This window comes from Lissotriton helveticus, chromosome 1_1, assembly GCF_964261635.1.
Source record: "Lissotriton helveticus chromosome 1_1, aLisHel1.1, whole genome shotgun sequence".
Taxonomy (NCBI): Eukaryota; Metazoa; Chordata; class Amphibia; order Caudata; family Salamandridae; genus Lissotriton; species Lissotriton helveticus.
The window spans coordinates 2048841323-2048864179 of record NC_136057.1 but is presented as its reverse complement, the minus strand read 5'-3'; the positions used below and the strand labels follow the sequence as shown (position 1 = coordinate 2048864179).

General features: G+C 45.2%; 1 protein-coding gene across 1 annotated transcript in view; it reads right to left on the bottom strand.

The window, feature by feature from the left end:
* ADGRL4 (adhesion G protein-coupled receptor L4) overlaps positions 1-22857 on the bottom strand; it is a 654086-nt gene that overhangs the window by 312438 nt on the left and 318791 nt on the right. Inside the window, exons 6-7 of the mRNA XM_078644908.1 lie at positions 5662-5841; positions 5381-5564 (exon numbers count right to left, since the gene is read on the bottom strand). Of these exons, the coding sequence (XP_078501034.1) occupies positions 5381-5564; positions 5662-5841 (364 nt within the window). The remainder of the gene's footprint in view (positions 1-5380; positions 5565-5661; positions 5842-22857) is intronic.

Here is a 22857-nt window from a genome sequence, read left to right as displayed (position 1 = left end):
TACAGGCTAAGTTTCACTCATCTTCGGACATGAAGGTACTAGCGAACTTCTTAGCCACTCGGCTTGCAACCTACATCCCTTTACTAATTCACCCATCACAAGTAGGATTTGTGCCAGGTGACACATCTGTGAACCTCCTGCGGGGCCATATATTGTGACCTGTCAGACATGACAGAGACGAAAAGGTCCTCATCTCCCTTGACACCCAACAGGATATTGCCTACATGGAAAGGCCACAGCTGTTTAGGATCAGGGAACATCTCTGATTGGGAACCCCTTTTATTGGCAAAGTCTGTTGGCTGTATAACTCCCGCACAGCATCAGTCACCTATGGAGGCTTCTCCTCTCCCTTTTTTGAGATAGGCCGAGGGATGAGACAGTACTATTCACTCTCCATCCTACTATGTCTGTTGCCACTGGAACCATTGGCGGTAGCTATGTGAAATATACACACCATCCATGAAGTAAATACTGTAGCAGGGGAAAAGAAAGCCTTTTATTATGCAGATGACGTTCTATTAACACTGTCTGATACACATAATTCAGTACCATCCCTCATACAAGTCATTGACTCTTTCATGCAATTCTCAGGCTATAAGTTCAATTGGTCCAAATGCAAAGTCCCTCCACTGAAACACACTAACACCAAATAACCCCTAGGGGCTTTGTTGTTTGCCTGCCAAACCAGACACCTTAAATATATCAGCATATATCTGAACACAGGACTTACTGATGTCATCAGAGATAGTTTAACTTTAATTACTGACAAAATAGTAACATAATTTGCAACCTGGTCTAAACTACAGTTGTCTCTGTTGGGCAGAGTGCATATCATAAAAATGAATGTGATGTCTCCCTTTAATTACATCTTTAGCATGCTCCCCCTGAAGCACCCCTTTAGTTTCTTGGAGGAGATTGACCACCTTATTTGGACCTTTGCATAGAATGGCCATAAGCCATGCCTTAAAACGCCTAAATTACATGCCAAAACCACAGCAGGGGGACTAAGACTGCAGCATGTGGAATATTACTGACTGGCCTTGTAACTGACACACAAAATCTTTATGCTGATAACCCATAGGGAAACACCCACATGGGTTTGCCTTTAAAACACTTACTGAGTATAAAAGGTGACTTAACAATGTACTACACTGATCATGCCCAAAGCAGTACCACTATCAACCCGATATTACCTACGTCTTGGTGCGCGTGGAAACAGGCCCACAAACTAACGCACCTTCCAAACGTGATCCACCAACACCCCACCTTGGCAAAATAAAAACATATAGATTGGAGGTGAGAAAATTGATTGGGCAATGTGGAGGGATAACTGGATGCTGCATGTAAAGGATTTACTGTAAGACAGTGACTTCCTCCCATTTCACTTATAGCACTCAAACATGGACTACCTTAGGTGACCTCAACAACAATCAATTATCAATTCAATATACATTTAAGATTACTATTACCTGCTGCCCAAGCAATTCATATAGCTCTGGGGGCCTGGATTAGTCTGCATTGTCACACTTGTATGAGGGTGATGGTCAGTAGTTTTGTTGTTACTATCACTGACAGCATGGCAGGGGCAATGTGTGGTGCAAGCTTCAGTGGTCTCCTGATGAGAGCCCTGACACTTATTTCTATTTCTATTTCTAGGTTTGGTGAAGCGCAGCAGCTACCCCAGCAATGGGGCGTCCCGGCGCTATAAGACAAGCACGCACCAGAAGACAGAAAAAGAAGGAGGGGAGGGGGGAGGGGGGCTTAAGGAGCAGGGAAGAGGTAGGTCTTGATAGCTTTGCGGAAGGCTGAGAGGCAATCTAAGGAACGAATGCTGAGGGGGAGATCGTTCCATAGTTTGGGACCAAGGACGCTAAAGGAGCGGCCTCCAGTTCGGCAAAGTCTAAACCTGGGGACAGTCAGAAGGAGTTGATTGGAAGAACGGAGAGCACGACCAGGGACATACGGTCGGGCCAGATTCCGCAACAGAGGGGGATTTCCTTGTTTAACGATCTTAAAGATTGTGGTAAGAGCCTTAAATTTGACTCGGTGTTCCACGGGCAGCCAGTGGAGCTTACGGATGGTGGCTCTAGCAGAGCATCTACGTGGTAGGCCAACCAACGTTCTGGCCGCCGCATTCTGGATACGTTGGAACCTAGCTGTTTCCGCTTTGTTTGCTCCCAGAAGGAGGACGTTAGCGTAATCCAGGCGTGATAGGATGGTAGCCTGGATAATTAGCTGGCGAGCTTTAGAGTCGAAGAGCCCAAGTATAGGCCTGAGGTTCCTTAGGAGACCTATGCAGGTGGCTGCCACCTTTTTAGTGTGGGACTGGAAGCTGAGGTTGGCATCCATCCAGACTCCCAGATTTTTAACACAATTTTTAGGGAGTGGAGTGGCGCCCAGGGATGACGGCCACCAGTGCTCGTTCCATAGGCTGGTGTTTCGGCCAAGGAGGAGTACCTCGGTTTTCCCGGCATTAAGTTGGAGGTAGTTGTCCGTCATCCATTGTGCCACTGCTGCCATACCCTCTTTAAACTTGGATGCCGCGATGGACGGGCTTTCCGAGAGGGTGACAACCAGCTGGGTGTCATCGGCGTATGAGACCAGCGTGAGCCCCCACTCTTTTGCCACGTCAGTAAGTGGCTGAACGTAGAGATTAAAGAGGGATGGGCTCAACGCTGATCCCTGGGGGACACCTTGAGCTATGGGATGGGATTTGGAGAGAAATGGAGGGGCCGACACCTTGAAGGATCTATCCTTAAGAAAGGATTGAAACCATGCAAGGGCGAGGCCAGTCACACCGGCCATCTCCAGACGTTTCAGAAGGATGTCATGGGATACCGTGTCAAAGGCTGCGCTGAGATCTAGAAGAATCAGCGCAGCACTTTGACCGGAGTCTAAAATCGTCCGGAGATGTTCTGTGGTGGCCAGTAGGGCAGACTCAGTGCTATGGCCTGCGCGAAAGCCATTTTGGGAAGGGTCTAGAATTCCGTGATAATCCACATGTTTCAAGAGGATACCATTGACATGGGCCTCAGCTATCTTGGAAATCCAGGGGAGGAGGGATATTGGCCGGAAGTTTTCCGGTTTAGAAGAATCGAGGGTGGGTTTTTTAATTATCGGTGATACCCACGCTTGCTTCCAAGCTATGGGTACAGATCCAGAGGTAAAAGAAAGGTTAAGGATGTTCAGCATGGGGGATAGAAAAAAGTCAATCGAGTCCAGGAAATGAGAGGGGCTCATGGGGTCAGCTGGGGAGCCGGACTTCACTTTCTTACACAGGTTGGTCAGGTCAGCAGCAGTGATGGCAGGAATTTTGGAAAGTGGAGTGAGCTTAGAGGCTGGGGTCTTAGGTAATCCAGGGGGAGGAGGGATCTGTGGAAAGGTCGCGTAGATTTTTTGGACCTTTTCAACGAAATATGTTACAAGCTGCTCACATTGTTCGTTGGAAGAAATTTTAGGTGGGGGCGCCCTAGGGTTTTGGAGTTCTTTAACTAATTTGAAGATGGTTTTAGTTGGATTCGGGTTGGAGCCAATTTTGTTGGCATAAAAAGAGGCACGGGAAGATCTAATGGCTTTGTGATAGGTTTTAAGCCTGGATAGATAGTTTGCCTTATCCTGGTTGTTATAGTTTTTTCTCCATTGGCGCTCGGCTTTTTTACACTCCTTACGCATTGATTTAAGGGTATCGTCAAACCATGGATTGGAAGGTGTATTACGTCCTTTGGTCAGTTTAGCCGGAATAAGAGTGTCAAGGCCATTGCTGATCCATGTATTGAACGAGGTGTAGATTGCGCCAATCTCCTGGTTAGCTTCGAATTGGAACTCTCCAAGGGTTTCATGAAGAGCAGGGGAGGAGAGTTTATGCCACGGTCTTTTTAAACGCTGGTTGGATTCAGTTTTATGCTGACGTTGAGGAGTCGGAACCATCAGTTTAATAAGGTGGTGGTCTGTCCATCCCATCGGAGTGGGGGTATCTGTAACTGCCTCCTGAATGTTAGTAAAAATTGGATCTAGGGTATGGCCTGCTATGTGGGTAGAAGCATGGACTAAAGAGTTAAGTTGTAATGCCGCGAGGTCTGCAAGAAGGTTGGTGATTGTATGGTCACCCATCGCATCAAAGTGTAGGTTTAGATCACCTAAAATGGTGAAGTTAGCGTATTTGGTAGTAAGCGCTGTGGCCGTTTCGAGGAGGGCGTCAATAAACCTAGTGGCCTGGCCTGGTGGGCGATAGATGTATAGGCCGGATAGCGTAAATTGAGGGGTTACGCTGATTTTAAATTGGGCGCATTCGCAGTCTAGGAGCGGTTCCTTGGTAAAAGAGCAGGTCAGGTGTTTTTTATAGATAATTGCTATGCCACCACCACGAGAATCGCGGTTAATGGCGGCCAGTTGGAACTCGTCTGGGAGCGTTAGGTTAGGGATGGTAGTTATGCCGTCTCGGAGCCATGTTTCACACAGAAACAGGACGTCGGGATTTTCCTCCTGAAGAAGCGAGTTCACCTCAAGGTGGTGTTTAGTGAGGGATCTACAGTTAAGTTGTAGTATCTTCAGCGGCGGGGTTGTTGTATTGAGACGGTCACCCCACACGCGGGTGGGCGTGTTGGTGGAGAAATGGCAGTGGTTGCAGTTGAGTTGCGTGAGACCTAAGATGCCAGTAGCATCAGAACATCTTTGGGTAGGGTTCAGGTGTAAGAGTTCCTTACCGTCATAGCGTATGAGTGGGTCTGGCCTGGAAGGACCAGGGGGGCTGGCGAAAGGCGATGGTCTGGCGCGGACGGGCGCAGACGGGCTTGCCTTAGGTGCGCCTTCGGCGCGCAAACGGCGCTCCCGCTGCGCTCGTCCGCTGCGCTTCCGGTGACAGCACATGATGTAGGCGGTAAAGGGGGCGTGGCCTGCGCGGTGGGCGTGGCCCAAGGAGTCGCCGCTTGGCGTCTGTCAGGTCGAGCGTTGCAGCCGGCGCTGAAGAGCGTCCCTCGGCTGTTTAGGTGAGCAAGTTACAAGGTTACTTATTTATTAAGTTATTAAGTTACTTATTTATTAAGTTACTTATTTATTTACAAATTTAGCACTGGTATATACGGACTCTTGCGGACCTATGCAGAGTGTATTATGTATGACGTGAAAAATAGATAAAGAACTGCGATATACATTTTTTTTTTTAAAGTATTGCAATGAAAATCCTCCATTACATCTTCAGAGGTTGAAGACTGCTGGAAATCAAGTCTTGCTTCAGCAGATGGTGAAAACAGTTTTCCGAATGAATTATGACACATTTTTCATACACACATACAAGATAGCCATCAACCTATATCGCTTCAAGACTTCAAACCTGCTATGCATCAAAAAGAAGGACATTTGAGGGTGGATTTCTTTCTCTTACCTATGTCAGATGCATTCACATCGAGTTGTGTTGTCTTTTTGAAGTTCTGTGACATGTCTAGAGTAGCTTGCTCCACGGCATGCATCAGTTTTGTGATACTCTTTCTTTTATCTACTGCCAGCAGTTTGTCCCAAACAGGGATTTTATCTTTTTCTACAAAATTGTTCACTGTGTTAACAAATGTCTGCAAGAAGAAAATAAAACAAACATTGCCAATGCCGTTCTTTTTTTCTAATAATAAGTTTTAATTTCTCCTAAGGAGCATACTATAAAATACTTACATTAATATTTTCATTAGTGCTACTTTCTCTTTTGGGATCAGAATCATTCACGATTGATAGTGATGGATAAGCGACAGTGAGAACTTCTATGTACGAGATTATGTCTACTGGCAAGAAGGATCCACGCGTATTCCGCTCTATTTCACGTAAGACTGCGACGGGTTCTTTAATATGCAGAATCTAGAAAAAGAAGAAATGCGCACATTTTGAATACATACTTTTAATTTTAAGAAACAGAGGGGCATATTATCAAGGGATTTATCTCCGCTTTTTTGGCTTTAAAAGCCAAGAAAGCGGAGATAAAATTATCTCCCTATTAGCAACAGGGTGCTAACATGCCAATTCGCATGTTAGCACCCTTTTTCTCTACGCTTCCTCTTGCATCTCCAATGAGATGCAAAGGGGGCGTTCCAGAGAAAAATAATAGGAGAAATGTTGTTAAGCGACATTTCTCCTATTATCAAGGATTTCGCTAACCCTGTTAGTGATAAAAAAAGCAGCGCTAACCGCGGTTAGCACTGCTTTTCTTACACCTGATATTTTCCTGACTTAGCCATGATATCCTATGGAAGGTGGATATAATGGCTAAGTTTGTGAGCCCCTATCATCAAGCTAACGCCAAACTTCGAGAGATTATCGTTGGTTTTCCAGCGATAATCTCTCATTTGGCAGTTAGCGCGAGGATTTTTATCACTTCTGAGATAAACCTTGCTAATAGCAAGTTATCTCTGCGATAATTTCCGGCGATGCTTAGCGTTAAACAATTCGTTGCTAAGCATTGTTAGCGATAAATTTCGCTAATCATTGGTAATATGTCCCAGAGGTTCTAATTTTATTTTCATTCACTGAAAGTGAAACAGAACAACAAGGGTTATTGTTGTCTTAATAATTTTTGTTGAGAACCGAAAGCGTACATTTTGGGGCAGCCTGAAACGCACGTCTGCATTTAAAAAAGACCTGGATGCTTGTCCCATCACATTGTTAATTTGTCGCTCACTTTACATCAAGTGAAAATATAATGTTCATAATAATATGTTGCGTAATAAACACGATGATCACTGTCCATTTCCTCTCCAGGTGCCCCTGCTGCTGTTTTCTGGCCTAGCTCACAAAAAACAAGTTAAAGTTATAGAAGCCTAATGTGTTTGAATTCATGTAAAAAAAGAAACTTAAGAAATCACATTGGAGGAAACCAAATCATAGAAAAACAACTTTAAGGGAAGACCACTGTAGTGAAATACAAACAAATCGAAAATTAAAGGAAAGACAAGTTTAATGGAAATGCTGAAATTATAATAAACTTTGGTTGAATGTAGAGGTAGTGATATTTTTTTGTGGTTCAGGGCTGGGCCATGTTTAAGGGTAATAAGGAGTTTTAGGGGTCAGGAATGGGAAGAGTTGAGGCACAGAGAGGGCTTCTTAGGATGCAGGGGTCGGTGGAATTTAACAGTGGTGAAAGTTTTTCAGGGATGAAGAATGGGACAAGTTTAGTGGTGGTGAGGGGATTTTAAGGTTCCCACATCATCGAGGTTAGATGTGGGGAGCGGTTTGGGGTGCTGAGACATTTTTAGAGTTTACAGATGGGTGGATTTTAGGGATGGTGAGGTTTTTAAAGGTTCAATGATGGGTCGAATTTAGGAGCATTGCAGGAATCTTAGGGTTCTGGATGGATGGAGATTACGGATGGTAAGAGGTTTTGGGTTCAGGGATGGGTGGAATTTAGAGTGATGAGGGATTTTAAGAGTTCAACGATGAGAGGGGTTTAGATGTAGAAATTGATTATTAGGATTCAGAGGTTTGTGCATTTTAGGCGTAGGTGAATGGTGTAGTTTAGACAAGGTGAGGGAGATGAGGGGCCAGGGATTGATTGTAGTTAGGGGTTGTGAAGGAGTCAGGGATCGTTAGTGTTTAGGCATGTGGATTGAGAAATTGCTCTGTGTGGCTACAGAGACAGAACAAACTGCAAGGCACCTTTTTGTGGAGTGAGGAGCGGAACAGTTGCAATTTTACTGGACCTTGCTAATGGCCTCTGCTGGAGTGAGTTCTAACACCAAAGTTTTCTCCATGAGGTCAGGCAACCTAGAAGCAACCACGAGGATCAGCTCCAGAAAGTTTTAAAAGATGGGATTTAGAAAGGTTTTGCACTTCTGAGACCTCAGGCAGGACTTCATGGAAAATATGTTTGCTTTTGAGAGGACTGTGATCGATAAAACCTCAGGCTTGCCCCGCTTAAGAATGTTAAGCTCCTAAAAAACAGTCTAAGGGTTTCATTCAGACTTTGGTGAACAGGTTGCATTATATGCATTGCCAATGATAATTAAGTGGATGGGAAACCCGTCATGGTAGTGACAGACTAACCGAACCACTGTACTCTAAATTAGGTCCTATTTTGAAAGGTACAAATCTTGACCGGGCAAAATGTGAAAATTATCCGAGAAAGGGGAGGACTTTGAAAGCCATGAAACTTGAATTTTCCTCCTCAGACAAGGTCATGCCAAAACCAGTGGTATCAGCAGGACCTCGTCCAATGGTTATCTGATGTTGAGAGTACATTGCTGGACACAGCTTCAAACCATGCTACACTGGAGGATTTCAACTTTCATTTAAAAAATCTAAGTCAGCTTTTTCTACACAAGGTGCAATATGGAAAAGAGAGATTGTCATACAGTTGTCAAGCACTGGAGAATCTAGTGAACTTCCTTCCGCATTGAAGGGAAAGAGATTGATAATAGGGATGGATTCCATAGCGAATGATTATTGACCATTTGGTTTGAAAAACAATAGTAGGTAGATGCTCTGTGTCAGCAGACACATTTTATACATTTTATTCTCCAAAAATATGATTATGCCTTGCAAAGTTGTTCAGTAGATTTTATAGATTAGGCAAATTAGGTGGTTCAACTACATTTACATGTACATTTAGTTTGCATTTTAAAAGACTACCCTGAAATAAATGCGGCGGGAAGTAACTCAGGAAGAGGAGTAGGCCACTCAAGCTATTTTAACATTTTTATAATTCTTAAAGGCTGCAAGTTCGGTAGTCTTAGAGGTTGGGGACGTTGGCATGGTTCCACATCCTCTATAATACCTTACATCTGGATTTATTATTTTCTAGTTCTTCAAAGAACTAGAAAGTTGGAGGAGTAGAGCATCAATAATGTGGTCTTTTCAAGGGAGCAATGTTATTACAGACAAAATTAAATCACAGGCTAAAGAAGTCAAGAGATATAGAAAGGCCTTTCCTGCAAGATCTGGAGCAAAGTTACTAGTTGTGACTTTTGACCAGGCATAGGTGATGTTGTTCTTGGACACAGAAGAAGTGGGCTGGGAAGTATGGTAGACGTTGAAAAACATATGCAATGTATTAAAAAATAGGCCATTCGAACTCGGACTTGGCCCTTTTTGCAGGGTCATCCCTGAACTTTTTGCCTTCCTCCTCTATTTTGTCTGACCTGTTGCTGGCTGTTTTATGACTCTGGGCACTTTACCACTGCTGATAGTGCTAAAGTGCATATGTTCCCCCTATTGTAAATTAAAGTATGGATTAGTGATTCCATGATTGGCTTGTTTGGTTTACTTGTCAGACCCTAGTACAGCGCACTCAGTGTGCCCAGGCCTTGTAAATCCAAATTCTGCTGGTGGGCTTGCAGCACCAGTTGTGGCACCCTCAGAAGCAGCCTTGTAAAATGTGTCTAAGGCCTGCCATTGCAGAGCATGTGTGCAGTCTGGTACTGCCATGCTGACTGGGCAAGTGCACCCACTTGCCAGTCCCTAAATCTTCCCTTTTCTTCATACCAGACATCCCTATGGTAGGCCCAAGGGCAGGGTGCATTGTAAGTATAAGGTAGGACAAGCCCTTATGTGTGTGGCATGTCCTAATAGTGAATTACAGTCATTTTCTAATTTTTCACTATTACAAGGCTACCTGTTCTCCATAGGCCAGAATGGGCAGTTAGATTATTACATCTTATAATCCTAACTGACTCAGGGAACATGGAAGAAGTTTGAGTTTAGTATGCCTGAACTCAGAATGATAAAATGCATCTATTAGTGAAGTTGGTTTTAACATTCTGTGTTTGAAAATACCACTTTTAGAAAGTAGGTGTTTTCTTGTCTAACTATCCAGGCCTGCCTCTGCTAGGTTATGTATTCCTTGTCAGGAGTTTGTGAGAGACAGGGCTGAGGGATTCCAGGAAACAGAATGAGTCAGCCCAGTGGTGAATAGAGAGATCTGCATCTAGATGGGTGGGAGGAGTTGCACCTGGGACCTGAATGGGGCTGTGCCTGCCTTCCACAATGCTGGCTCCACCTCCTGTGGTGCGGCTGATGTCTCTGCCCTGCACTGTGAAAGAAGAGAAGGAATCATGTCAACAAAGTGCTCCTGGGCTGTGCTTTCCCTCCACAATGCTAGCTCCACCTCCTGTGGGTGGTCCGATGTTTCTGCCCTGCACTGTGAAAGGAAAGAAGGAGTCTTGTCAACAGAGTGCTCCATAACTGGTCTGGACTGGGCAAAGGCTCCTCTGCCCTCAGAGGACAAAGGATTTTGTGGTATAAATATTGGGACCCTGAACCCATGAAATTAGATCACTTTTGGACTACAAGAAGAAACCTTTGCTGAGGAGAGGGACCTGAAGAAATTCAGGAGAGACTATCCCTACTATCCCTAAGCTGAAGTGCTTCTTGGAGGATTGGCCTGCAGTGGTTGCCTGACTGCCAAAGAAAGGAGAAAGAACTTTGTGTACTTTATTTTCAACTTGTGAAGGATCTCCAAGGGCTTGGAAGAGAGCTTGCCCCGGAACGAAGTCTCAGGACCAGTAGACTTCACCAGACTTTGTGGATTTCTCCTGGAAATGCTGTTTCAGTGGCTACAGAGGCAGGGAGCAGTGACCGACTCTCATGACCGGCCCGGTGTCCAGAAGGCACCGCATCGAACAACGTCCGCATCTTGCAACGTAAGCTCTCAGCTCACGACTCCGTCCTGACGCCTTCACCGAGCCGTTGCCTGCACCGTAACCTGTGGACACCGCGACGTGCAACGCCTTGCTACGCCGACTCGCACTGGTCTGACCGACGCGGTCACTGTTGCTGACTTCTGTGAACACATCGGAGTTGGGCACTGCATGCACACTTCGCGATGCACTGCCCAACTCGTACCGCTGTCCGGACTGAGCAACGTCAGCTCCCGAACTCCGGCTCTGTCGCCGCACCGCAAGCTGCAAGCATCGCAACGTAGTACCGTCTCACCTGCAACGTACACCTCGGACCCACCGACTCCGTCAATGTGTGGCTGCCTGCACCACATCGAGGGTCAACGCGCCCGGCAACACTTTTCTTCCTGCACTGCCTCGAGGGACAACGCATCCTGCAACGCTTTCCTTTCTGCACCGCTACAAACGCCTCAAGTAAAGGTACTGTGACTGAGTCTGTCGACATTTGAGTGGGCCCGGACCGACGCGGTCCGCTGGATTTGTTAGACTCTGTGTTAGTTTTTATCAACGCTGTAGCCGGACAGGGCTACCGACTCGCACAGAAATCTGATTTAAGCATTTTTAACAAGAACTCTTGATTTTTAATAGTACTGTGGATTATTCTTATCGTTTTTGGTCCTGTGGTAACTCTATATAAAAGATACATATTTTTATAACTATACAACCCGTGTGATGTCCATTTGTAGTGTTGTCACTTGATTACTGTATGTGTTCACAAACGCTTTACACACTGCCTCTGAGATAAACCTGTCTGCTCGTGCCAAGCTACCAAGGGGGTGAGCAGGGGTTATTTTAGGAGTGTACCCCTTACCCTGACTAGAGGAGAGAGTCCCTATTTGCCACAAGTACCTACCTGTGTCAACCAGAGACCCCCAATTCCAACACAAATGCTTGGTCAAGAATATTTTCACAATAAACATAAAGGGGGACAAGTGCTTAGAAATACACAAATAGCCAAACAGTCCCAGATAACACTAACTTCTAGTGTGTATGGTTCATTAATTACAGATATGTTAGGATCCTGCAAAAAAAATGGGATAATTTGAACGTATAATGAAAACCAAATTATGCCAAGGTATGGCCAATTGGTAATTGAGAAGGAGTCCAGAAAATGAGAGGGTAGGGTAGAATTGAGGATCACAGAGAAAATTAGTGAATCAGCTAAAGCCAAGTGAAGAGAAGCAATGACAGATACTAACACTACAAGAATGTTTCTAAAAAAGAGTCATCAACCTACACACAACTTTATGGAGGTAACCCTGATAGCAAATGTTGAAACCTGGAAGTACTGCTATTGGTTTGTTTTATTAAAAGAATTAAGGTATTTGTGAAGCCACGACTCTGTCAAAAAAGTATAATCAATCTGCTGCAGCTGCCACGGTACTTAATTTACCAAATTGCAGTTCTGGTAAATCTCTTTTTACTTCCTCTACATTTTAGCAGTGAATAAACAAATTGTGTTTAATAAACACTGCATAATGCCAAAGGCACTTGCTGACACTTGCCCTGAGCATCTCAGCTTTAGGCGTCAGCCAAGCATGCCCTCTTGGGTGTTTCTTTCCTTTTCTCTTCCACTCTTGATTGTTTTTATGTTCCTTAGCATCACAGCAGACAAGTGCTGTGTCTTAGTTTTTACTCCTAATCCCAGTAACACAGACGTAGACTTTGCCCTTGTAAGTGCAGTACAAATGCTGTGCATGTGAGAGTGCAGGTTGCCGTACTTAAAAAACAGACCTATGGACTTTACTAATGTTTGTAAAAAGCTGACGATAGGAATTGTAGTGAAGCAATACGTTTTGTCATAACAACCAAAAATGTCACCCCTACTAATTACCTTACATTTTTCATTGAGCCTGTAAGTGACGGTGCTTGTGCATGCATCTCACTTGGAAGACACTGTGTACAAAAATGGCTTGGAGCCCTCCCATTGCTCATCATTTGTTTGCTGTGGTGTCCCTCTTCTTGGCAGCTACCTTAATTGGCCAGTGCTGGCCAAAATTAATTTCCATACCTTTTTGTTGAGCAGGGACCAAGCAGAGAATAATCAAAGTTAATCAGTGCCCGTCAGCTGCTCCCAATGTGATGGTACTATTTCCTCCCTGGTCTCTCATTGGTCTAGCCAGCTGCTCTCTCCATAATGCGTTTTTTCTGGAGCACAAATAATTAACCAGTGAACAATATAAAATCCCCTCTTATAACTATATTTGCCCTCCTACCCCTCAGGACAGATTCTACCGCCACTGTACCCCACTCTACCCTACCTCAATCTACCCTTCCAATGTATCCTGATCTACCTCACTCCACCCCAATCTTCCCCAATCTAACTCACTCCACTCTACTCCAATCTAGACCACCCCACTCTAGCCCAATATACCACATTCTACCCCACTCTGCCCCAATCTACCGTACTGCATTCTACCACAATTTACCTCACTCCAAGTTGCTATACTCTACCCCACTCCACTCTACCCCATTCTACCCCACTCAGTTCTACCCTACTCAACCGCACTCAATTCAACCCCAATCTACCCCACTCTGCTCTATCCTAATCTGCCCCACTCCACTAAGATCTGTCCTAATCTACTCCATTCCAATCTACCCCACTTCAATCTACTCCACTCCACTACAAACTACCCCAATCTACCCCACTCTGACTCCATCCACTCTATCCAGTCTACATCACCCCACTCCACCCAATCCCAATCTACCCACCCCAATATACCCCACTCCACTTTATTCCAATCTACTCTACTCTATGCAACTACACTATTTCCCAATCAACCCCACCCCAATCTACCCAACTCTACCCCCAATCTATCCCATTCTACTCTACCCCAATCTACCCCACTCCAGTTTACCCCACACCAATCTACTCCAATCTACCTCAGTCCAATCTAAACCACTCTACTATAATCTACCCCACTTTACCCCACACTATCCCACTAACTCTACCCCGATCCATCCCACTCCAATCCACTCCAATCAACACTAATCTGCCCCACTCCTATGTACTCCACTCTACCCAACTCTATCCCACTCAACCCAGCATTTCTGCTCTCAACTCTATTCCAATCTACCCCACTCCCCTATATCCCACTGTACTCTAATCTACACCAATCTACCTCACTATAATCTATTCCACTCTACCACACTCCACTCTACTGCAACCTATCCCACTCCACTCTGCACCACCCCACTCAATCCTTCCACACTACAATCTACTACCCTCTAGCCTAAACAACTCCAATCTACCACCCTGTAACCTACCCCACTCCATTCTTCCTCACTCCATGACACTCTACACCAATCGACCACACTGTACTCCAATCTACCCAACTCTACCCCAATCTAACACACTCTACGCCACTCCAATCTGCCCATATCTACACCACCCCAACCTACTAACTTTTAGCCATGCTGAGCAGCGGACACATTGGTGCACAACTGGCTAAAACACATTGCCAAAGCCAACAGCTCTCACATAGGTGAAACCTATTGGCTTTGCCTATGTTGGTCACATTAGGCTTTATGGTGAAATCAAAAATATGCATATGGATCTGAAGATAATTAGCAATAAGCAATAAATAAAACTTTTCATATTGTGTATAATAGGCCTTATAGTCCTAATGTTTATGTTTGGCAAACATGTATAAATGAAGCTTATTTATTTATTTGCGTAACGAGCTTGATGACAGAACTTTGCATTCACGTGAAAATGCATATTTGCCTTAGACTTTTTTTTTTGGTAGAATAATTGTTTACCTTGTGTAAAATAATAGGTAAAAAGTTAGGGAGTATGGTTAAACTTGTTCTACCTTGTGTCTATTCTCGGTTGGTTGTGCTTTCTCTGTGTATGATTTTAACTCATCAAACAATAAAGACTTAAATAAAGATACTCAAAGTAAAAGCGGTAGAGAGTTTAAAATGTGTACATATGTTAAATACTGAGCATAAGCCTGGGTGAATAATTCTTTCTCAAGCATAATAGCTTCAGAGAAAATGAAGTAATTGCAAGCATTTTATTATATAAAGGAACCTAAACACAAGTTTGTAAAAAATGTGTACTTGACATCTCAAAGAAAATATGAGAATAGTTTTATTTCCAGTTCCTTCTCCAATACATGAGTACTTTTGCAAACGTACACTAGGAGGTTCAAGAAGATAAATATGTTGCCAATCTCTCCCCTAATGAAAACATTAAGCCCCTCAAAAGGAATATATACAGCTGCTGCAATGCTCACAGCTTCACTTGAATTCTCAAACGGCTTGTTCTGACCTTTCAAACATATCAGGATCGTTTAGGAGTAAACCTGCTAAAAATATAAAACATTTGGGCAGAATTAGGGAGCAGCTACATCATGTGAACCCTTGGCTTTGTATGAACTAACACCTCTCAGATCTGCTGTCAAGACAACCAGGCCCAGATTCCAAAGTGTTGACGCATCGCAGGGCTGAAAGCAGAGTTGCTGCATTGTGTGAACTGGGGAGAGCAGAACCGTCTCACAAAGAAGTGGTGCAGTTCTACTCTCGCCCTGCACTGGAGCACTTTCAGGAGCCATGCGCCAACGCAGACACTCTTGCACCACACCCAAGAGTGCCTGTGTTGGTGTCAACATAATCTTTGTGCCAGAATGGTTACACTTCCTGTTCAAAACTATGTTTTAAGGCAATTTCCTGTTTTTACATGTGCTTCAAAATGCAGCACACACGTAAAAAGGAAAAACAAGCATTAGAAATGCAATCGGGCTCGGATTTATTTGAGTTTGAGCTAATGGCATTGTAAATGCCAATGTCTTTTTGCCATGTGTTATGGAGTGTCTGCATGTGGTGTGTAGTGGAAGTATGTTTGTTGAATTGTAATTTTACCAATGGTGGCATGCTGTGCTTTATATGAATATGTTTAAAAGTAAAGTGTACCATACTGCGATTGCTTGGTGGAAAAGTGCACTGCCGGCTGGAGGTGTGTGTGCCTGGTGGAAGGGTGCACTGACGGCTGGTGGGTGTGTGCTTGGTAAAAGCGTGCACAGATGGATGATGGTTGTTGGTGTTTGTGCATGGTGAAAGCATTAATTGACGGCTGGGGGTGTGTTGTTGTGTGTGTTGTTTTCTGTGTGCTGGTGAGTGTGTGGTGGTGAGTCTGTGGGGGTGAGCCTGGGGAGTGAGTGTGGTGGTGAGTGTGTTGTGTTGAGTGGTGACAAGTGTGTGGTGTTGAGAGACTGAGGTGTGTGGTTTGTGTGTGCGTTATGTGTGTGTGGTGTATGTGTGTGTGGTGTTTTCTGCACACTCACACACTGCCCCGTAACATTCACACACTGCTCACCCGCACACTCCCAATGTCACCCTGCATAGTCACACACTGTTTACCCTGCACACTCATTCTGCACACTCACACAATGTGCACCCTGACAGGATCTCGAAAATCCTCCCGTTGTACATGCACCCACAATGCCGCCATTGTTTGCTACTGTGTGTGGGTCCATTCAGAGTGTACACTTTTTAACACCAGGAAAAGTCCCCTCTAAATATACACGGTGCGGCTGGAAAGGCGCTCCTGACCCGTGCAAATCTCTGCACATCACACCCCCACAGCCACAGAAACCCGACAAAGGGCTGCCGGCCCGAGCGGCTGATTAAGTCTGCTTACAAGCGGCATACCTCCTGGCAAAAAGAGTTGCATGGCAGCGAAGTCAAGCGGGCAGTCAGACTGTGTAGGGCACGTGTTTGTGTGTGTCTGACCGTTTGTGTGGGTGGTTGTCGGGTTTGCGTGTGGATGCATGTTTGTTTGGCTCCGTGTGTTTATGTTTATCGGCCCCCTTGTGTTAAGGGCTTGTGTGTCTGTCAGCGTGTTTGTGTGTGCCTACATTTCTGCGTCTGTGAGTTTCGGCATGTGTGGGCATCTGTGTGCGTGGGGGTGGATGTGTTTGCCTGAGTTGTTACAGTGTCGATGTTTGCGTATTTGTGGACACCTGTGTGGGCCAGTGTGTGGCTGTGTTTTTGTATGTTTCTGTTTGTGTGCGCATGTGTGGGTCTCCCTGTGTATGTGTGTGTGTGTGTGGGGGGGAGGGGTGCATGCGTCCCTGATTCTGAATGTGTGCGGTATGGGTACTGTGTGTGATGGAAAGATCTGGGGTGTTTATAAAGAAGGTGTGCACGTGTCTGCTAGCCACACTTCATCCACATGTAACTATTTGCGTGCTATGAAGTCTCTGCCTCCGCTAGAGTCGTCTCAGCCCGATTCTAAGCCGCCGGTCCTTAAACGCCGAGACGCTGGAGCTGGCTGCACGTATGCAACGAAAACAACTCCAGCAGCAGCGGCTAAAACAAACTAAAAGTGTAACTCTGAGCTGAGCTGGAGTGAGGGCTGAGCGCTGGGAGAGGCGTCGGCGTAGCGCGCACAGACACACGGCACTGCCAGCTGACAGAGCTGGAAAGAGACATCACGCTAAGATCAACACTGTCAGCCCCACTGGTGGCCAAAAAGGGCATGGGCGGCGCGGGACACCAACGGGTTAAACCAAACAGCGGGGAGGGGTGTCCTGCGCTGAGTGCAGGGGCGCCTGCGAGCTCCCAGCAGGGGCAGAGCGGTGCCCTCTGCCACCCCGGGGTCCGCCGCGCGCACGCAGACACCGGGGTCGCCGGCTCCGGGAGGCAGCTTCCAAATGATCTCATCTCTCCTTTCTTCCCCGACACTATTAATGCTCAGATGGGCAGAATGAAGTGAAAGTACGTGCAAGTCATGTGTAAACTGCCTCAGCCAGGGGGCTTTTATCCCGGCGTGTATATTCCAGTGGTGCCCATTTATCTACCCCCGTACACACGGCACCCCCCTGCAGCTCCTTAGCTCTAACGAGCCTCGTTAAGATCACAATAATATTCCACCCTCTAATTGCTCGTCCCATTCAAAACAAGAACGGGGTTCGTGTCTCGGCAACGACGCTCAACATCCGTGATTCTGGACAAATCACTTAATCTCACCGTGCCTAACAAAACAAGGAAGCTGCGCGCTGAGCGCTGCAGAATTGTGAACGCGCCCGGCCATCTGGATTCACTAACGGAGGCACCCTGACAGCTCCTAATTATAATTTATGTACTTCTTTGCGCGAGCACGCACGAAATATGCCCAAAATGGCGGAACAAAACTACATTTACCCTATCACTTCAAGCCTATTAAAACGAAAACACAAGGAAGACAAATCACTGGGCAGATGACAGAAAACCCTAAGGAATGTGTGGAATTCCTCTCACCAAGGCCCTAGGAGATACTTCTTTTTTTTCTCCTTTAACATTAGTTCTCGAAACTCCTCCCAGTTTCACTGGGGAGGAGTCCGAGCCCTAAAAACGAAGAGAAATACAAATATTTCTCCTCATTTTGCCAACCACAGGCAGACACAGTATTTTTGGCTCAAATCCCTCTCTACAGTTGTTTGTAGACATGAATTTGAGTCAAAATCCGTGGGTGAAAGCAGGGGGGTGTCCATGCATCACCCATGGATCGTCCCATTGACATAAAGTAGCACAAGGCAGCTCATTGTGCTGCTTTGCATATCTTTTGATTGCTATTGGCATTGGTTTCTAAATACCATTCTGAATTTTGTGCCGGTACTTTTAAGCAATAATAAAGTAATGCAAACCTGATCTTTCAAATTCTGGGTGCCAATATATTGCACAACAGTGCATCCTGAGAATTCTCAAAATGGGTCTCAACCGCTTCTCTGTCAGAGTGTGTGTGGACATTTGTATGACCTTTTTAAGGATCTAGGTAGCTTTGTAAGAGTGAGTATGGTCCTCACTGGCCCACTTACACTAATTGTTTCCCCCCTGGCTTACTGTGATGGACTGGGTGAAGGAATTGACCAGTTGGGAGTTTAACTGCATGTCCGTGCTGTGCTGCTTTACTCTGTGCTACAGAACACCTGGGGCTGTATTCCGGGTAGTGCCCCAGGGGCACAATGTGCATGTGCACCCACATTTAGTATCCCCAGGGCACTATGTTATTAGAAAAGGTGCAGCACACACTTGTGGCGCTCCTTCTGTAACACAGTCGTTCATTGCACCTGCCTGTGAGGGGACTCTATTTTCCAGGTGAGTTGCCGACTGCACAGAGAAACACAGAGTGGGTTTGAAGCCGCCACTTAGTATTCCACTGAAACTGAGTTTGCAGCTGCCTTAGGGGCAGCGCATTCTTCATAATAGAGTACATTGTCACTGCTTAGAGGTGCGCTGCGGCGTCCTATCAGTAATACAGCCAAGGAGGACAGTGACTCAATAATGATGCTGCATTCTTCTGCTGAATTGAGCTTGAATGAGGCATGTTCCCCAGCGGGGACAAGAGCAGGGTCAACAATGATTTCCTTATATTTATGAGGCACGCAAATACAAATTAGGGATTAGGCCTATTTAAACACACAAGCACTTTAAGAACACTACTGATTCACTGCTGTTTTTAAAAAAAATAAAAGGATGGGCTCTGCAAAGCAAGCTGCACTAAATAAAGTATTATAAAATATTACAAAGTGGAACATATTGAATAAACTTATTCAGGAGGCAGAAATCCATTAAGCTATCTTAGAAATTGATAAAGTCAAAGAACATAAGGGACATTTTACTGACGGATGGTGTTCAGCCCAAAATAATGCAATATGTAAGACGAGTCAGATGGTAGAGAATCCACCAATCCAAAATATAATTCAAATAATATCAGACGGGAATGCCTCAAAATGTGAGAAATTGTGGCTTCCTCATCAATGTGAGCTTAATCATGATATCCTTCATATCTGCAACTAGATTAAATAACATGAGCCAAGATGAAATTCTCAAACTTCAGGGCAACATATAGAGAGAGTTCAGCTCAAATAAACTCCCCATGCATTTAATGAGGATAACACAGAAGATTGAAGACCGATATATTGTCATATCACAGAACTCAACACCACCATAGGGAATGGAATCAGCTGGGGTTTCTCCTTCTCTTCCTCGCTCCAGATCTTGACTCGGGATGCAGTATTACTAGCAAAAGGCAAGCTTTATGCCGATGTCATACTCAGGCTAGTATTGGACCCATTAAAAACAATGGGTACTAAGTTCTAATACAACCCTGTTCTCCAAACATTTTTGTGGGTCAGAACCGATGTGAAAGGGAGCCCAACACTACAAAAAATATATAGTTTATTGCTAGGGCGAAATATTTTTTTAACATATTTTAGAAACAACAAGACCTGCATGAGGTTAAAGCTTATCAGAGTTTTGCTAAAAAGAAAAAAGAAGGCCAGTATTAACCGACTATGGGGGGAAGTCGGATGAAAGCAGCAGAACTGAAAGAAATGACATGCAGTGAAAAGCACCATTGAGTTGAACTAAACATCCAAAACATCACAAGTTCCCTGTGACGCGCTCGCAGTGACGTGCGCGCAGTGCGCCAAGGAATACTAATTCGCCAAGGCCCTCCCGCAGCGCGGGACGCAAACTTACTGGAGCCTGCTGTGAGGGGAATGGCCATTAGTGTCCATCTGTGTGGGCTACAACGTGAGCCAGAAGGCTCCTTTATGCCAGCCCCTACCCTCATTGCCTGTTTCTAGAGGGGGAGCCGACTCACCGGGACACACGCGAGGCCCAGGAGTACATTACTCAGGGGGCCTCGCATGACGCGCTCGCAATGACGTGCGGGCAGTGCGCCGAGGAATACTAATTCGCCAAGTCTCTCCCACGGCGCGGGCGTGCCCGGGCGAAGCCTGGGCCAAGGGCGGGCCCGTCCGCGCCCGTCTGCGGCCGGAAAAGGCTGGACTGGTGTCCCCCCCTTACGTTTACACCTTGAGCCCTGGTACTGTTGACTCACCTTGAGTGTGATTTCCCTTAAGACTTGTCTATTTTATATGTAGATACTTGCTGCGATCTTCTAAGTAATATTTAACTAGTAACGCCAGTTTGTAGAGTTAACTCTGTGTGCTCACGATTCAGTTTGATTGTATAGTGGTGTTAATTAATGAGTTTTTGAAAACTTTACCCCTAACTTCCAAAATGGGGAAACGGGCATGCATAGTTAAGAAACAAGCTGTACCCATGTCGAAAACAAACCCTAAACCCACTTCTATACATAGAATGTTGGAGAAAGCCCTGGGAGCTGTGGCCACAGAGATAGAAAGGACTGAGAGACACCTATCTATAACGCCAAATGTAGAATTATCATTGTCGGTCCACAGCCCTACCTTAGATATAGGGGCCTCATCCTTAGAGCTCCCCAATGACCAAATAGTAGATCTAGCGATCCCCATAGAGTCACCCGAGGCCGCTATCAGGAAGCAAACAGGCAGAAACACTAAAGCTAAGCCAAAGCCAAAAGCAAAGCCGCCTTTCAGACGAAAAAAACAGCAAGGTACCACTATGGATGAAGGTCACAAAGATGGTAATAGCACAGGGGCGCTTTTGACTCATAACGACCAGCCTGGGTGGGTCTCATTATTGGTGACCAATCTCTATACACAATTGAGGGCTATTATTAAGGAGGAGCTTAGACCCCTAACTGAAAGGATTGATGGGCTATTGGCAAACCTGAACCAATGGATAAAACACAGAGAATTACCCGAGGTCACTGTCGGCCTAGAAAATAGAATATGTCAGCAGGTCATTATGGAACATCATTTGGTAAATCCCATTTTAACCTCTAAGGAACAAGTATCCTTCACAAATCAGGCTAGTGGCCATCAGGTCAGGAAGCAGAATGAAACCAAGCGGCCCACGGCACAAACGAGTGCATTAAACAACAGCCCGTCAGTGCCCTCGAGTAATAGGGAAATACAGAAAAGCACTAGAAAGGAGGTCCAAGGATCTGGTCAACTTTTGGAACGTAGAAATCAGACTTATGTACCACCAATTGCAAATTTACCACCTGCCTCAACCCCTCATGTAGTGGTTCTCGCAGGCGTTCCGGTTTTGAGAGAGGGTCGGAATCTCACCAAGAATTGAAGAATAAATGTATGCACTGGTTAGTGAACAATAGCAATCAGGGGTATGAGATTTCTGATGAGATCCTAACAACCAGAAGGGTGGGCTGGATAGGCAATCGACATAAAGATATACAAGGAGCATGCATAATAATTAATTTTAGAAACTCACAGACACCCCAAAGTGTTCTAGTTACAGAGCATGGGAGGAATAACGGCAGCATTTTATCATTACATTTAGGCTATTTTTACCCACCGTACAGGCCTCAACAATTCGCCAACCAACTGGGGATGGGGAGAAGACTTCCATGTGATAATTTTACACTATTTATTCGAGGTCCACAATGGCTTAACCAATCAAGATTTAATATCACTAATGAGAATAGATTTAGCCCCTTGGAAGGTGTGGACTAACTAAGTGAAGTCCCCCTACAAAATAAGGCGAAAGAATCCCCCGTAGTCTTGGAGCATGAGAACAAGGGCAAAAGGCCACACCCCCGCAATAAGGAGGGCCTAGCTAGTAGGAGCATGAGCGGCTCCAGTTGTAGTTCTAATCTTGATGAAGTTTGTGCCCAGTTAGAACATTTTGAAATTGTCACAAATACAGGACCAATTGTGGGGGTAGACAGTGGTTTGACAATAGCTTCATTAAAGATGCCCACCACAGTGTTGTCTATAATCCTTACACATGACTGGCCGGCATCCCGGGTCCTGTCTTGGAATGTGGCAGGTATAAATAATAAACTGGATGACCCTGACTGGGTATCATTCATTAGTCAATTTGAGGTCTGCTTGTTCCAGGAAACGTGGGCACGTGAGGAAGTAACTAACTTTGTTTATGCCACCTTTAGCATCACAGCGATATCAGGTGTTGTAGGGAGACCATCCGTGGGGCTAACAGCTTGGATAGGTGTACACCTAAGCTGTAAGGCTGTACAAATTGAAACAGACTCTTTAGATATTTTATGTGTCCAACTGCAGTTCCCCTCCAAGCCTCCCATTGTTTTAATAAACGTATACTCGAGGCCGACCCCTAGGGGTAAAGAATCTAACACGGTAGAGGTTTTATCTATATTTTTATGTTCTATAGATACAAACCAAATGGTTATCGTTGGTGGGGATTTTAATTGCCAGTTTGAGCCACTTGAGGGTCTGTCTCTTGAAAATATTCTTGACGAGGATTGTTGTCTGGAAATACCGGAATCTAGATGTCCGAAAGTTAAAAATTGGTCTCCCTGGTAATCCAGATCAATTGCCTCATTTTAAAACAT